We start from the raw sequence: 17301 nt of genomic DNA on the forward strand, positions 1-17301 counted from the left end.
TTTATGATTTTTTTTCTTGTTATATTCTTTATAATAAATTGATTGAGGAATACCAAGAAGGTTGATGTCTATTTTTAAAAAATGAACGAGGAGGAGGGTAGTGAATGACGTCCCGGGTCACTAAAGACCCGAGGTATGCATTTAAGGGTTAAGAGTGTTGTTTGGTAAACTTCTATAGTGACGAATGGAAACAAATATACATCAAATATAATTTTTGCATTCCTATTTGCTCCAATAGCACAAGAAAAATCCATGATAGCGTTTCAATGACTTTTCAAAAGAGAAAAAAAAGGGGAAAAAATTGAGAGATTGGTTACGTTGTCAGAGCAAAAGATGTTAAATTTGTCTTCACTCCCTCAGCTGTTGTATTAGAAACACTCACGCATCAGAGTTAACTAGTTTTCTGTAATTTAATATCAAGGTAATATAACCCAAAGTGTAGTGTAATTAATTAACATTTTAAAAAATGAATTTATAAAAACTTTGATAGATTTACAATCTTAACAACTGTTGAAAATCGTCATCACAATCTGTGAAAAGGGACACAGAACAACAAATTGGTTTGGTGATGCTGATGGTGGTGAAAAAAAAAAAAAAAAAAAAAAAGAATTAATTGGTCTGAATTCTGGCTTTCTGAGCAGAATTAATCTCCAAGTAAAGGGATTGACTCAAATCCTGCAGCAGTTTTTTAATGACATGATGAAAACCTTGTCACATACAGAACAATATTGAATAGAGAGAAAAACTCTAAATAGACTTTCTTCTATCTTATTTTGTAGTTTTTTGGCAAAATGGAATGAGACCTCAGCTCACTGCTGCTGAAGGAATTGCTGCAGAATGTCTGACTGCCAACAGTAGCCAAATTTAATCTTCCCACAGTCTTTGACTGTTCAGGCAAAGAAACTCATAAGATAATTCTCTCCTATTCTGCCAAATGCACACACTCTTAAACAGTGCTGTTTAATTACATTTTATCAATGCTAGAAAGGTTATCAAGTTGTAAATCCATTAAATACATTCAATATAAATGATTCAACTCTTTTGTTTTATGAATTAGTTATTCTTTTGAACTGGTTCTTTGATTCAAATGATTATAAACATCATATTCTTTGCAACAACAATAATAAGGCAATATATGATTTATTATATAAATCACTGGACTGTAAGTACTTTGGTAGCTGGAATACCTGATGTTCATATAAACATCAGTATTAAATAAATATTTGTGAATATTTACAAAAAAATGTAACAGACATCTGGGAATTCTTTGGTTTAGTGTTTTAAATGAAACATTGAATTGATTCAAACAAATCAAAGAATCAATACAAATGGATTGACTCAAATGAATCAATGAATCAATACAAATGAAGAGACTTACTAAAATGCATCAGAATTCTTAGTGCTGCTCTTTCCAAGCTTTATCAGAATTATGTTCAATCATGCATCTCAAGTTTAAAAGAGGTCATCTTGACAAATGGTCAAACAGCCTCCGTGCCTCAGTTCGGGTCAGTCCCATTTCACTGTATACAATTTATTATGGCCATTACAGAGTACACAGAGTACTATCAATATTACGAGGGTCAGTAGCACATAAGTAATGCTGAATTGCTCAAAGTCTGCTGATCCATCAGAAACGACTACTAGGAAACAAATAACAAGCAAGTAAATTAATCACATTGCTTAAGCTTGGGAAAACAACAAAAGTGGCAAATTTAATAGTAAAACAACACTACAAAGGCTTAACATATTAATTTCATTGTACATACAATCATTAGTCACATGAATGCTCCTAGTGCTCTGACTTCATTATGTGAAGCTAACCTTTCCCATTAATGAATGCTAATAAACCAGTTAAAAGCAAACAATTCAGTCAAACATACAAAGTCAGCACTCTAACTGATATAAATATATATATATAAAGTAAATTTAATTTTACCCTCAGCCAAAACGATATGCCTGGGAACAAATAATAGATTCATGAGACCAAAGATTAGACAATTAGACAAATTATATCTCATATTTAACCATTATAGAGATATCAGACTAGCCAGGGTTAGGCTGTTCTTGGCGGGGTACATGGGCGTCCAGTGATCGCCTGGATCTCACAACTCCGAAAACGGAGAAGCAAATTTTCAAATAGGCACTATCTTTTTAAACCACAGATTTGAGCTACAACATCTACATTCTCCACTGAAAAACTAGTATTTTTTAAATAATGCATGTTTTTTCCTCTGCCATTGACACTTGCTGGTTGGTGCGAGATGCATTCTGGGATACCAGGCTGTCTCAGGTTCGCACAAGTCACCTCCTGATGTATCCTCGATAATAAGGGCGGAGCAAAGAACACATCTGGGGATTTGAACTGTACTTGGCTAGATGTGAACTTGAATTGGGACAGTATTTGGGCAGCGACTGATGACGTTTCACAAGAACACAAGTACAGCATACTGAGGAAAGGGTTTAGGTCTTACTAGGTATACTAGAAACTTCCAGGCAGATGTGTTGAGGCAAGTTGGTGCTAAACTCCACAGGACAGTGGCTCCCCAGGACTGACTTATCAGCAGACACTGTGGTTCATTTCCGGGCTGGTACACACGACACCTACACTGGTTGGAATAGCAAGACCCAAGGTTGCAATGGAGGAATGATTTATTGTCACAGCCGCAAGTGTCGTAGTAAATCACAGAGAACAGGTAATTGAACTATTAGGTAATTTACTCCATTAGGTACTTCTACCCATAATGTATTAAGTTACTAAAAGATCTCCTCCCCCCAGGTCTGTCTGTCAGAGAGCCACAGGCCCGACTTTAATATCAGTGACCTTCTTCCACACTATATGTCGCTTTTTCATTGCCTGAAGGGATTGACAAAGGATTAATGTTATTTGAAGTCTGACACACCTGTGGGAGAGATTTATACGGTACTCTAGTTGCTGATGGGGAATCAGATAATTTGGGATCTTGACTCATGAAACTAGTGGAAAATTGGTGCTATCAATATAAAAACACTCTAAAACCAATATGCCGCAACAATTCACAAATGAATAACAACTGAAGCTGAGAATGAGTTTTTAATACTTGAAAAACAAAGGGGTAATTTATCAGCATTAACATGTCTACCATGTCTATACTACTAAAATCTCATTCTTTATTATAACTATTTTCCAATTTTTTAAATAAAAGGGTTAGGGCTATCAAAACCATTAATTAATATATAGTCACCTTGGAATTGAGCTATACACATTTAAAATTTAGTTATTCTTATTCTGTGAGAACATTATGTGATTTTTTTGTAAGTTGTGTAAATTTTGGGCCTGCACAGTATGGAATGCAAAAACTTTGAAGCTCAATATCTCAAAACTGCTCAGAATGCAGATTGAACCTTATAATTCCAAGGTGGCGATAAGTATGGAAAATATGTAGAGACCAAAAATACCTTCCTTATGCAACTTATCCATGTAAAAAGTAATACATTAATAATTAATAGTTTTGAGGACAAAAAATAAATTGATCTGATTAATTCTAAAATTATGTAAATAAAATAGTAAATAATAAATTAAATATAATAGTTTATTAAGAAATTCATAAGCTAGCATAATTTATTTGTCTCTTTATTTTTATTTAATTCTTTATTATGACATTTTTCACTTTTTATAATAGTAAAAACTAATCTTCAAAACTATGATTTAACACTGACAGAAGTATGAATAAAATGTAGAGACAAAAAAAATATTTAATAAAATGAAAATTAAATTAGTTTTATAGACAAAAATAAACTGTTCCAAGTTACTTATGAATTCTAAATATATGTATAAGTATTTTAATTCATTTAAATAATACATTAATATTTTCAATAAAATAAAATACACTTATAATTATGATGTAAAGACATCATAAGCTTCCACCAGTGTTGGGTGTAATGCATTACTAAGAAATTAATTACTGTAAAAAATTTTACTCTTTATTATTACTTCTGATGTAATTACATTAAATATGGTATAGACTATAGAACAATTCTATATAAAACAATATGGGATTTAACATCAAAATTTAACATTTAATGTTAAAATGTATGTTTTTAATGTAACCTTCTCCCTTGAAATACTTTGGTCAGTTCAAGAATAATTTTTGCAATTTTATATTATTTTTTTGAAAGATATGTAGGCTGTTTAAATGGTCAAGGTTGATATGAGATTTAAGAAAGTAATTAGTAATAAGTATGCAACACATTTTAGACAGAGTAATTAGTACAGTAATTGAATTACACTGTTGAAGATATAATTATTTAGTAGCTAGCAATTAATTAATACTTTAGAGTAACTTACCCAACACTGGCTGCAGGCACAATTTTATTTTTTTATCTACAAAACCAATTTCAAGTAAGCATAAACCTGAAAAATTGTAATCACGTCTGTCCCAAACTTTTGACTGGTAGTATAATTTATAATGCAGAATTTGTTTGCATCTGCAAGCAAACATTGCAAGCTTTGCTTGCGTTATCCTGTTTTAGGTTATCGGAAGAGACTCCCGTTTCCCACTGACAGGAAGACTGAACATAATCCCTGTATAACCGACGGGACTTTCTACAGGAAACCCAGAGCTGAGTTCTACAGGCTAACGCAGTTAACACCTGTTACAGCACATGCTGTGTCAGTTATCGATACATCCCCTGAGATCACATTCACAAGGCACAACAAGAGCGCTAATGCTAAGGCCCAACTCACTTTGGAAAAGTTTATATTTAATATTTAGTTTGAATCCCTGAATTATAAATAGTGATGCTTACCTAATCAAAATCTAAGAAACACACATGATAGCATAATTTAAAGTGTGTGGAACACGTGTACTTCCTACATATCTCAGTTATCGTTTTTCATTCGCCATCGGCAGAGACAAATAAAGCACAAGCTGTCCTAAACCCCTGCGTGCAGCTCCAGAGATCATTATTCACACAATCATAAACATTTCATTTCTGCACTGCGCTCGAACATTTACATTTCCAAGATCAAATTCCTTCGTAGAGCCTCGAGCAACAATCTGACACTGCACACATCAATCTATCAGACAGTTTCCACTGCGTCCCTGCCCTGAAATACAACGTCAAATCAATACGAGAGACAAATATCTCAGATAAAACCAGCAAGACAGCCGCGCATGCATTGTGCATGTGGATATCACATATAGCATCTGTAATTTATGATTTATCAATGTCAACATGACACTTGAAGGCAGAACTGCACATTATGGTGTTGGTGTGAATCCCTTGAGCTAACAGCATGATCGAATCAATAGGCCTCTGTAGACAAAACATAGGGCTCAATATCTCCAGCTGTCAGACAAGTTAACAGACACAGATTGAGGCAAATCGCAGTACCAATCAATGCCAACTGTATCTTTTCAACATCAACCAGTGAAATATGAAACTGAGCAATATCTCAAAGGCAAAGCAGCAAAACTTTTTTTTATTTTTATCTTACATTCATTTAACCAATATCAACATTTAACCAAGCTCCAAAAACATTCGAATATTCTGAGATCTATGGCGTCTTTTTTTTTTTTTTTCCAGTCTGTGGGTGTCACATGGGCAAATATATTCGCATATGACTGCCTCCAGAGGAAGACACTGACGAATAGTTTTACTGCACACTGGCATTCAGTCGCTTAACGCCTGAAACCTGTCTGCATATATTTTTTGACACGAGCATTGTGTCTCGTCAAAACTAGAACCCATTAAAATCATCAACGTTATAATATTATATGTTTGTTCGGAGCATTTGAACGCATCATCTGTTTACTGACAAGCTTTAAAGGATTTGCTCCTTAAAAACAAATCATTTCAGACAGAGGGTCAGAATGATTTTTGAAAAAAACATTTTTTCTGCATATATTTTTTGTTGTTTTTTTGTGGAAAAAAGCTTTAACATTATAAGATAACCTCATTGAACATATTAAAGGGGTCATGAACTGCATTGTTTTATTGTTTTATAATGTTTCCTGGGTGCACTTATAATGTTAGTATGTTTTTTACATCAAAAATTATCATAATTTAGAAATAAAAGGCATTTTAACCTACCCTGATTTTAGTCCTCTTGTTTGAACGCTCTGTTTTAAGGGGCGTGTCTGCTGTGAGACTTCAGTGTAAACGCCCACTGCTGTGATTGGCTAACATCTTTGCATATGAAATAGCTAAGTATTACTTCTATCTCAAAAACATTTTTTTTTTACGCACATTACAGCTCCATTACAGCTCTCAAGGTTAACAAATCATGAAAAGTGTTGATTAGCATTACATCTAGATCAATGGCATTATACTTAGATCGTGGCATGAAAGGCTGATGAACATTGTAGCCAATCACAGAGCACAAGAAAGCAGTTATTTCGTCATTGCAACTTAATTTCTGCACACTAACAAATGCTTTAATCATAACTAACAGTGCAAATGTGATGTAATTAAGAGATTTCGTTGAATAAATCCAGAGTTTTGTCACTGATAAACTCGCGCGCTGTTTGATTGACAGCTCCTGCGATTGTAAAGGGAGCGTTCTTTGATCGCTTTCTATATATAATTTAATCACCTTTTAAATAACAGATTTTTTTCATTCTACTAAGAGAAACAACATGAAGTTGACCATTTAATTGATTTACTGACACTAGACAAAGAACATCTTACTGTACATGAATCATTACATATCAGTTAAGGCATTAGAATTAACACAGTAACTTACATGTTGTTGCATTACTGTCGAGTCTATATCATATAAATCTGTTTGCAAAGCCTGCGCTGAAATGTGATTGATTTACCAAAGAATCCACAGTGAAATGTATCGACTACAAATAAATAAAGCTAAACTGAGACATTCACATGGTTGAAAATAAATAACCATATTCCTAGCATTCAGGATCATTTGAAAGGTAATGTTATCTTTGTCCTGTATCGCTCTTCTCTCCTTGTCATCTCACTAATAGGCAAGGGGCCGGGGCTAACACTGCAATGATGAAGTAGGCGTTGATTTCTTCTGCAGGCATCTATTAGGCACATTCCAGGACGAGTCGTTCGCTGGGCCTGGTGTCAATAAAAGCTTGTATTGGACTAACAAGGAAGTTTTCAGTTTTGAAACGTACAGGATAACCTTATAGTACGATGACTTCTTATATATCAAAAGCTCAAGGAAAAGCTGATTTCTCAATTCATGACCCTTTTTAAATACTAAAAAAATCCATGTCATGGCCCCTTTAAAAAATACTTGCTGTATTTAATTGATTTTTCAAATGTGAGAATCCTCAACGAAAGAGTTTGTCAGATTTAATTCACTTCCAGAAGCATATATGTCCCCAGAATATACCTGAATATGTACATATACATTCTGGCAAACGGCTGGCCCTGTTCGGATTATTATAACAGTTCTTACGCAGCGTCCGGCCCAAAAGTGTTCGGACAGCTGATAAGAATGTTTGTATTGTAATCCCTGAACGCTCCCGTCTGCTTTACCAGTCCAGATCGAGCTTGTTTGCTCTGGCAAAGCTGCTGGCCAATGTAAGCTGCCAGAATGGAGAGCCTGTAGAGAACAGAGGGGATTGTGGGATTGAGATCTCCAGTAAGATAGGGCTTAGATAGAGCTAGTGAGAAAATGCTGACGATCATAGATTTAGGCTTTAGGACATTAGGAAACACCCTGTAATGTCATTACCTCATTATCTCTCAGCAAGATCCGGGCAAAAACAAGCACGCGTACACCCCAAAACACCCCTTACATGAACATACAGCACACTTTGTGTTCTACATTGTATTTTTGTGTCATGCAAATCAGTGTACCTGCTGGAGGTGTCAACAAATTTCCAGGGAAACTATTTATTTATTTATTTATTACATTTTCTGTGGAAATGTGTGATGCTAATGTGTTCTGAGCATTTCGATGCAGATTCTAGGGTGTTGCCAGGGTGTTGCTAGATGGGATGTTTTTTAGATATGCTGTTGGTGTTTTCTGGGGCATTGCTATGCAGTTGCTAGAGTGTTGTAGGTGGGTTTATTTACAGTGGTTTGTACAGCTACAGTATGTAATGTGGTTGCTAGAATGTTGCTAGGTGGCTGCAGTGCAGTTGCAGGTTTTTGAATGGTTGCAACTGTGATGCATTTAGTGTATTGTGGATGGTTGCTAAGGTTTTGAGTATTTTTAGAATGTAGCAATTCTGCTGTGGTTGCTAAGGTGTTGCTATGCAGTTGCTAAGGTGTTTTTAGTGGTTTGTACAACAATGTAATGTGGTTGCTAGGGTGTTGCTATGCAGTTGCTAAGATGTTTTAGTAGTTTGTACAACAATGTAATGTGGCTACTAGGTGGCTTCTAGGGTGTTGAGTGTTTTTAGAATGTAGCAATTCTGCTGTGGTTGCTAAGGTGTTGCAATGCAGTTGCTAAGGTGTTTTTAGTGGTTTGTACAACAATGTAATGTGGTTGCTAGGATGTTGCTATGCAATTGCTAAGATGTTTTAGTGGTTTGTACAACAAAGTAATGTGGTTGCTAGGTGGCTGCTAAGGTTTTGAGTGTTTTTAGAATGTAACAATTCTGCTGTGGTTGCTAGGGTGTTGCTATGCAGTTGCTAAGGTGTTTTGAGTAATTGCAGTGCAGTTACTAGGGTTGTTGTGGGTGGATGAGACTTTGCTATGTTGTTGCTAAAGTTTTTAGAGTGTTTTTTAAAGCATTGTAATGTGGTTGCTAGAATGTTGCTAGGTGGCTGCTAAGGTTTTGAGTGTTTTTAGAATGTAACAATTCTGCTGTGGTTGCTAGGGTGTTGCTATGCAGTTGCTAAGGTGTTTTGAGTAATTGCAGTGCAGTTACTAGGGTGTTGTGGGTGGTTATAATTTAATCACCTTTTAAATAACAGATTTTTTTCATTCTACTAAGAGAAACAACATGAAGTTGACCATTTAACTTTAGCAACAACATAGCAAAGTCTCATCCACCCACAACACCCTAGTAACTGCACTGCAATTACTCAAAACACCTTAGCAACTGCATAGCAACACCCTAGCAACCACAGCAGAATTGTTACATTCTAAAAACACTCAAAACCTTAGCAGCCACCTAGCAACCACATTACTTTGTTGTACAAACCACTAAAACATTGTGTTGTGGGTGGATGAGACTTTGCTATGTTGTTGCTAAAGTGTTTTGAGTGTTTTTTAAAGCATTGTAATGTGGTTGCTAGAATGTTGCTAGGTGGCTGCTAAGGTGTTCTAAATATATAATGTTGCAGTTCTTCTATTAGGGTGTTATGGTTGGTTACTAGAGGGTTGCTACGAAGTTGCTGAAGTGTTTTGTGTGGTTGCAATACATTTAGGGTATTGTGAATGGTTGCTAAAACTAAGGTGCTTTCAGTGACAGCAACATAATTTGGTTGCTAAATGTTTTTAGAATGTTGCAATTATGCTATTAGAGTGTTGTGAGTGGTTGCTAGGGGGTTGCTATGCAGTTTCAAAGGCATTTTGAATGAATCAGAGCACTGCAATGCAGTTGCAAGGGCATTGTGTAAGGAGTATTGGACATTTAAAAATTATAGTTTGTTCAAATGAGATTCTGTAAACCTCACAAAAAAGATAATTAAAAGTGAAACACCATAGGATTAAAGTCTTATTTATGACATCATTTATCATTCTGGACCACAGGCCAACTAGCTGTGCAGACGCTGAGGTGAAATGACACCATCTTTAGAAGCAGCCTAAGGGCTCCACGTGACCTTGTGACTCTTGGCTCTGACTCAGAATGAGACTTTAGAAGTGTGAGGTTACAGACTTTGTACCTTAACATCTCTTCACATCACAAACCTGACAAGAGATAAAAGACAGGGATATAAAAGAGAGGCAAGGTGAGAAAGAGAAGACAAGGGGACATCTCCACCTTACGTCGCTGGATATCTTCCTCAGATCACTGTCTGACATTCACCATATCCTCTCCTCCCACCTATACTGACAGGTTTAGAAACCGATCACTATTATTTTATTATATATATTTATAATTATATTTTTCATATGATATATTAATCATATTTGCATATTATGTATTAAACATATAAATTATATACATTTTATATCAATCAGAAACAGAAGTCTGTCCATTTGCTCTCATTGACACAACTGGGTTATTAAAGATTTAATTTGAGATTGTTCTCTCCTACAGGCTATCCATGAGAAACAGAGATCTAGTTTTTTTAACAGCGCTGCTTTTCCCCTGTCTAATAATCCCACGCTGAGACTGCTTAAGTAAATGTCATCATTTCTGATGAGTACTGCAGTTGATGGATGACCGCTGCAATTTCAACATCGCATGTCACTGCAACCGCTAAACATCCTTGTAACTGGATGTTTTTGTTGAAGGCCTCACAAGGGTCGTTGACAGGGGAAGTACTTGAACCTTATCTGAACCAATCACAGCCTCCGCTCTGACATTATGACAAATCCCATTCAGTCCTATTCAATTACTTTCTCTCTTTCTGTCTCTCTATCTCTGTCTAACCAACTTTGACAGTTCGAAATGTGAGTAAAATCTCTGCAGGACAACGCAAACCCTCAAAAAGTGTTGACAGCTTTCACTAGGAGATGAGAATCATGGCATCTGCTAATCTAATGTAGACTGCACAGTCTCTTGGGGATGTATAAGACAGGTCTGTCTTCGACAACGACCATGGGAAATGCAGCAGACATGCCTTTATATCTCCCCTATGTTCACAACTAAAAAAATCATCTTACATTCTTGAGTACTTGTGTTCTGGACATAATATTCACCTTTGAGCTGTTAGGAACCAGAGGATTTAACAATCTTGTGTAATAAAATGAGGTGAATGATGACATTGGTGGATTTGCATTATCATTCATCCAACTTCAGAAATTTGGGGAGGATCTGTTATGTGGGCTAGAAATGCACAATTATCCAGATGTATGACTGGGAAAGTTATTTCTACTGCATCATATTTATGATGTGCAATTGATATACAAAGGTAGAGACACGTAGACCATACAAACGTTTACAAAAGAGACCTACAAATAGAAGGGAATCATATTGTAGCGTGAAAATGGTAGTTGCGTAGACTGTCAATGAAGGGATAGAAATCTCTCAGATTTCATTCAAAATATCTTTAATTTGTGTTCCAAAGATGACAGTTTTGGGTGAAACCCTTTAATAGATATAAACACCAGAATTACCTTTGTTATAACTGGCTACAATCTTTGTATGGGAAATGAGTAATAATGCCTGGCCAAGTTGCTGAATACTTGTGTTTGTATCTAAATGTGAGCAGTCACATGGTTGTGACATCATAACAGTTAAAGAGATAGTTCACCCAAAAATGAAAATTCTGTCATTAATTACTCACCCTCATGTCGTTCCAAACCTGCAAGACTTTCATTCACCTTCAGAACACAAATGAGGATATTTTTAATGAAATCTTAGAGATTTCTATCCCTCCATTGACAGTCTATGCAATTACCACTTTGATGCTTCAAAAAGTTCATAAAGTGATCATAAAACTAATCCATATCAATTGGGGCGGATTTTCTGAAGAGACACGATCGCGTTATACAATGAACAGATTTAATTTAGGCTTTTATTCACATAAACATTCATCAACGCACACAAAAGTTAGGCCGTGTGTCCACCAAAGCTTTTTATTCCGACGCAAGCATATTTTTCCAATTGTTTTCAATGGGAGCACTGCGTTTTTAAAACGGCAGAAGCGTAAAGAGGTGCTGAGCTTCTATTTCATGCTGAAGTGCTGAGCGCTCTGCATTCTTTACCGGTCACCGAGAGTTGAAGAATGTTCATCCAATCACAGTGGAGAAGGGGCGGGACAAATACAACACCGACCAACCGCTACAATCTGCTTGTTCAACGTCAACAGATGACAACAACAAGAAAATTAATGGAACAAAATAATTTAAAATGAGCCATAGTAAATACTTTACATTGTATCATAATTTTTTATATAGAAACACTACAGAAACAAACCATCTGTGAAATGAGATACTAGTAATACTTCTGCAGATTTCCATATCATAGCATATCATATTCCATATCAAGTCTCAACTGAAACTGCCGAAGCGCTCTCAAGAGCTCACAGATAGGCGTTTTCAGCAGAGCACCTAGCGTTTTCAGCTGGCTTTAGTGGACACACGGCCTTTTGGTAAACAGAAGCTCAAACATGTTTGTTTGACATGCGAGAACCAATGAGATTCATTCTCGTGTGTTACGCAACACATTTGAGCTTCCGCAAGGACCATTTAGGTTTGTTTTTGCATGTCAAGCAAGTTCGGTTGAGCTTGTGTTTATGTTTGCTGATCATTGTTTATATGTGAATAAAAGCCTAAATTCAGTCTGTTCATCATATAAAGTGATTGACTCTATTCAGAAAATTTGGACTAAACCACTATATTCATATGGATTAGTTTTATGATCTCTTTATGAACTTTTTGAAGCGTAAAAGTGGTTGTTGCGTAGCTGTCAATGGAGGGAAAGAAAGCTCTCAGATTTTATTAAAAAATCTTAATTTGTGTTCCGAAGAAGAACGAAAGTCTTACAGGTTTGGAACTACATGGGGGTGAGTAATTAATGACAGAATTTTCATTTTTGGGTGAACTAACCCTTTAAGATGAGCAATTTGTGCATTTTAGTTTTCATAAATAGTCTGTGTGGATATTGGAGTATTTCAACATAATGATCTAATTCTTATTTCAAAATGGCAAGAAAATCCTATTTTCCATATATGGCCTCTTTAATCTATCAGAGCTACAGCAGTGCAAGAGGAACCGTCAGAGAACATTGACACCCCAAAGTGCCACGTCAGCCCTTCAGATAGCCTTAAAGAATGGAACGCACAAAGATAAGGAGAGCCAGCCAAAAAGCATCTGAATTGGCTCTGAAATCATTCCAAGAATGAAGCACTTAACCGCAGAGCCAGAAAGACAACAGAGAGACAGGAAGAAATCTCCTTAAAGCTCTGTCTTTCATCTTTCTTATTCATGCAAGCAAATAATCATGCAAAGAACTCAAAAATGCACCTCATAAAAGCAGATATGCAGTTGGAAAAATGTCAAGCATGAGAATATTCTAATGCAAAACTACATTTTTACAATTTTTGGTGTTTTAGATGGTTGCTAGGGTGTTGCTAGGTGAGATTCTTGTCTGTAGATATGGCTTGGGGTTCTCCTTTATTGTAAAACTATGCATGATTGTACACCTTTTGTGTTAAGTTGGTTTTGAAAAAATAGTCATATTAAACACTAATAGTAAAAGCAGTAATAGTAAGAGATAGCAACACAAATGTATTCACTGATTTATTCTCCTCCCCTGTTCGTTTTATCCAATAAAAAGCTTCCTGAGCAACTGCACTTCCAGACAAACAGGTTCAGTTTCCATGGCACCCACCTGGGTTGTAGTTCAAGTCCATGACGGGACGGGAGCTCTATCTATCCAGCTTGTGTGATTCAACAAGAACACAAAGATCCGTCCTGCTCTTCTCATCTGTGCATTTCTCAAGGTTTTTCTCCTCTCCTCGTCCTGTTTTTATCTCCCTCCAGCACAGTATTCACTGCGTCTGATCTGATTTGAGCTGCAATCTCAATTACGGAGTCAGAACATCACTGGTCAACAGGTTCTCTTCCTTTCTATAGCTGTGTGTGCAGAGATGGGGCAGATCCTTGCCTGAGTCGAGCACAGCGTCTTGGCTAGGATGGTGTTGAATGATGCTGTGTGACGATCTAGCGGAAGGCGAGCAGGGGAGCTTGGCTCATAAATCACCGCTAAGGCTCTTGGGGGTCTCGGCCTGGCCTGTAAATTTGATGATCGAAAAGCAGGCACTCGGCCAAACAGCTCGGCCCCTTACCGTGGCTCTATAAATACAGACAGAGCTGCTACCGGTCGCTACGGTGAGGAAACTGATTCCTCTGTTGCACTTTGATCTGTAAAAATCTTATAATCCGCTAATTTCACTTTAATCTTTTTGTAAGGAATGACGTGGATGATTTAATTTCTTCAGTGGAAAATGAAATGCAGCTCCAAAAATGACAGAAAAGCACTGTGAAAGTAGTTCATATGTTTTGTTTTCAATTATTATTTGGTGTGACATGTCTTCATATGTCATATTTTGAAGTGGAGGCCAGGATTTTAGAGAATAACGATTTATGAATTAATAAATATTTACCACATATATATTTATTAACAAATAAATATTTATCATCATGTATTCAACATTTTAACATGTATGTATTTCACAAACCTGACAAAAAAAAAAAAAAAAATTGTGATGAATTTATAAATATAGAAATAAAATGAATAAAATGTTTTAACATCTGTATTTATACATGAATAAATAATAAAAACAATAAAAGCAATAAATAAAAATAAAATAAATCAATATTTAACATGTATGCATTAATTGATAAAAAAATAAATGATAAAAAATAAATATTTGCCATGCATATATTTATTAATACATTTATATTTTTCATAAATAATGTAAATAAATATTTATTTAAATTATTTATGAATAACAAAGACTATAGAATAACACAAGACATGTCACTCGTATTGTTTTGAATGGGAGAAAGTGTAACGCGCAATATGGCGGAATAAGTCCCGCCTTCAAAATAAGAGCCAATCGCCGACTGGTAAAGTCATCGCGTCACTGCAGCGGCCGTTAGAAGCACTGGTTTCTATAGAAACAGTCAGATGCGCGCCTCCAAAATGAGGCACAAGAGACGCGCATTTAGGTCTGCGCATGCGCATTAGCTTGATCCAGCCTAAAAAATACAGTTTTTTTTTGTCATGATTCGAGCGTTTGGAAAAAAAATTATGAGACAGTTGTTGTCAGATTTCATTGGTGATTTCAAATATGAAATTTAATCAAAAGCTTGGCAAACAGCTTTAGAGAATTTGATGTTTCCCCATTCAAAGAGATAGGAGCTGCATGGATGCCCAGGATGCCCGAGAGGCGTTTCAAAGATGGCCGCCGAGTGAAATGACTTGTCTTAAAGGGACTTTGTGAATAATAAATACATCAATATTTTTCATGCAAAATTAATAATAATTAACATGTTTCATAATTATTTGATACTTAGCAAACTGGCAGCTCCAGTAGTAACGAAAAGATTTAACTTGAACTCTGTCATGGAAACTAGCATGTATAAATCCTAATTAAACAATTTAATCAATTAAAAAAGGAATTTATACCTGTATGATATTAAGCTGTACCCACATTGGACCAGCGGTTTGGAAAATGGATGGATGATTCAGCTGTAGGCGCCATTTGGTGCAACATTCACAGTGCATTATGGGCATTCTTTAGCCGTTGAGTGAACATCAGCTGTACACTCATTATTGCTGTGCTTTATGGGATTGAACGAGTGCACTCGATAACGTCCACTATAGTTCCGGACACCACTACAAATGGATTTTCGCTCAAATAGTACCCTATTTAAGGATATAGGGATGATTTCGGACACAGCCTGTGACTATTCCTTTATGTAAACATTACCCAAACAGCTTTAGCATCCACTGACCAAGCAGTCAATGACAGTCTATGACAGCTTTAGGTTGCTGACACTGTGAAAAGCGCCCTGTTTGCAACCGCCATGTGTATTCCAGTTATATCTGCTATGCTGGATATGTCAGGGGTTCAAAACAGGTCTAGAATGTTCCCTAGAGTGTCAACACAGTGTTCACTTACACATGTTGAAGATGTAGACGTTGAAGATATGTTGAATGTAAAGGCTTAACCTGATCTGTGTGGCTGTGAGAGGGAAAAAGAGTATTTAAGGGGCTAGAAGTTTGCTATGACAGCCAAACATCCCCTCCGTTACCAGGTTATGTAAGCGTCTGTGTTTCCCGTTTTGTCTCTGGCATCTGTATGCCAGCTCAGACACACACACACACACACACACACACACAGTCAGTTGGGGTGTAGCAATTCACTCTTTCTGAAAATACACACTTCTTGACCTCTCACCTAAAGTGAAATTCTCTCATCAATTATGAGAGACCCTTGAGGACTACTAAAGTCTCTTTCTGAGAGCCTGGTCTACATCTCTCAAATATAATCAGAGCTTCAGTGTCATGAAGTGACGCCCAAGCCCTGTTTAGCTCCAATTGTAATGCCAGAACCCTTCATCGGTGGACAACTGCCAGAAATGTGTGACATAATTGTGACTGAGAAACACAAACACACACATTTCATCCCGCAGAAGGATTAATAAAGAAGTCTGGAGGCTAAATCCAGACATCAGACTGTTCTACAATGAGAATTTTTTTTTGTATTTATAAAACGTAAGCAGGGCTTGACATTAACACCCTCCAAATGGGGGTGGATTTCAGCAGTGGTGTGTGACGCAGTCACTCCTACTAGCCACTTAGGCGGGGTGAAGTTTAGGTATAATATATACATTTTTCAATTAAAAAGGCATTTGAAATAATAAACTAAGTGTAGTGTTGTCAAAAATATCTATTTTTCGATACATATCAATACTGAAATATCTGAAACACTTCCAATACTCATTTACCGCAGAGTAGAAATACGATTCCAGCTGCACTTTCTTGCTCACTTATCTCTCCAACAGCGCAGTGACACACAAATCTGCCTCTCTTCACTCACTCATTAAATTTCGGCGTGGGGTTGCGCGTATTGCGCATATTTTACTCATTCCTACAGATTTTCTTGTCATACTCAAAGTGTGCACACATAAAGCCAACTCTCAGCACAAAAATGAGTTCTTTTTTCACTGCTTATTGCACTTAAACAGTCAAATACACACACAAAAAAAGTCAAAATGCCGGTCTTGGTGGGTATTCTATGTTTTAAGTCAATGTAAACAGTTGAGAAAGAAAATCCATGTGTAGCAGTATAATAGATCCGTGTGCCAGGTGTTAAAGTGACAGCAGCCTAATATACCTGCTGTCAAATTATGAGATAATATTAAAAATATCTATATTGCAGTTTTTACCCATGGTATCAATGTCAAAATTGTGGCCAGTGAAAATTCTGAGTGGCTAGTAAAATAAAAATGAATTATTGTATTTTACCATTATTCTGAATGTAAAATTAATTTAAAGATTTTCGTTTTAATTTTAGATTTTAGTTTTAAGCTGTTATTATGACATCAGCAGACTAGGATTATTATTGGTAACTAAAACTAAAACCATAAATAAATAAGTAAAATATAAATACAAACTTATTTTAGTTCAGCAACATTTCTCATTTTCATTTTGTTTAAGTATTAAAATAGCTAAAATTTTATAAACTAAAAAAAAAAAAAAAAAAAAAAAA

At 36.0% G+C, this 17301-nt stretch overlaps 1 protein-coding gene across 4 annotated transcripts in view; it reads right to left on the reverse strand.

The window, feature by feature from the left end:
- The window catches only part of arhgap24 (Rho GTPase activating protein 24), a 143871-nt gene that overhangs the window by 40547 nt on the left and 86023 nt on the right, over window positions 1-17301 (reverse strand). The window contains exon 1 of one of the 4 annotated variants that reach the window (XM_048166796.1): window positions 13410-14167. The exons of the other annotated variants lie outside the window; for them this stretch is intronic. Coding sequence (XP_048022753.1) covers window positions 13410-13431 — 22 coding nt within the window. The 5' untranslated portion in view covers window positions 13432-14167. Of the gene's footprint in view, window positions 1-13409; window positions 14168-17301 lie in introns of those variants that run through there. 4 annotated transcript variants of the gene reach the window in all.

This window comes from Megalobrama amblycephala, linkage group LG18, assembly GCF_018812025.1.
Source record: "Megalobrama amblycephala isolate DHTTF-2021 linkage group LG18, ASM1881202v1, whole genome shotgun sequence".
Taxonomy (NCBI): Eukaryota; Metazoa; Chordata; class Actinopteri; order Cypriniformes; family Xenocyprididae; genus Megalobrama; species Megalobrama amblycephala.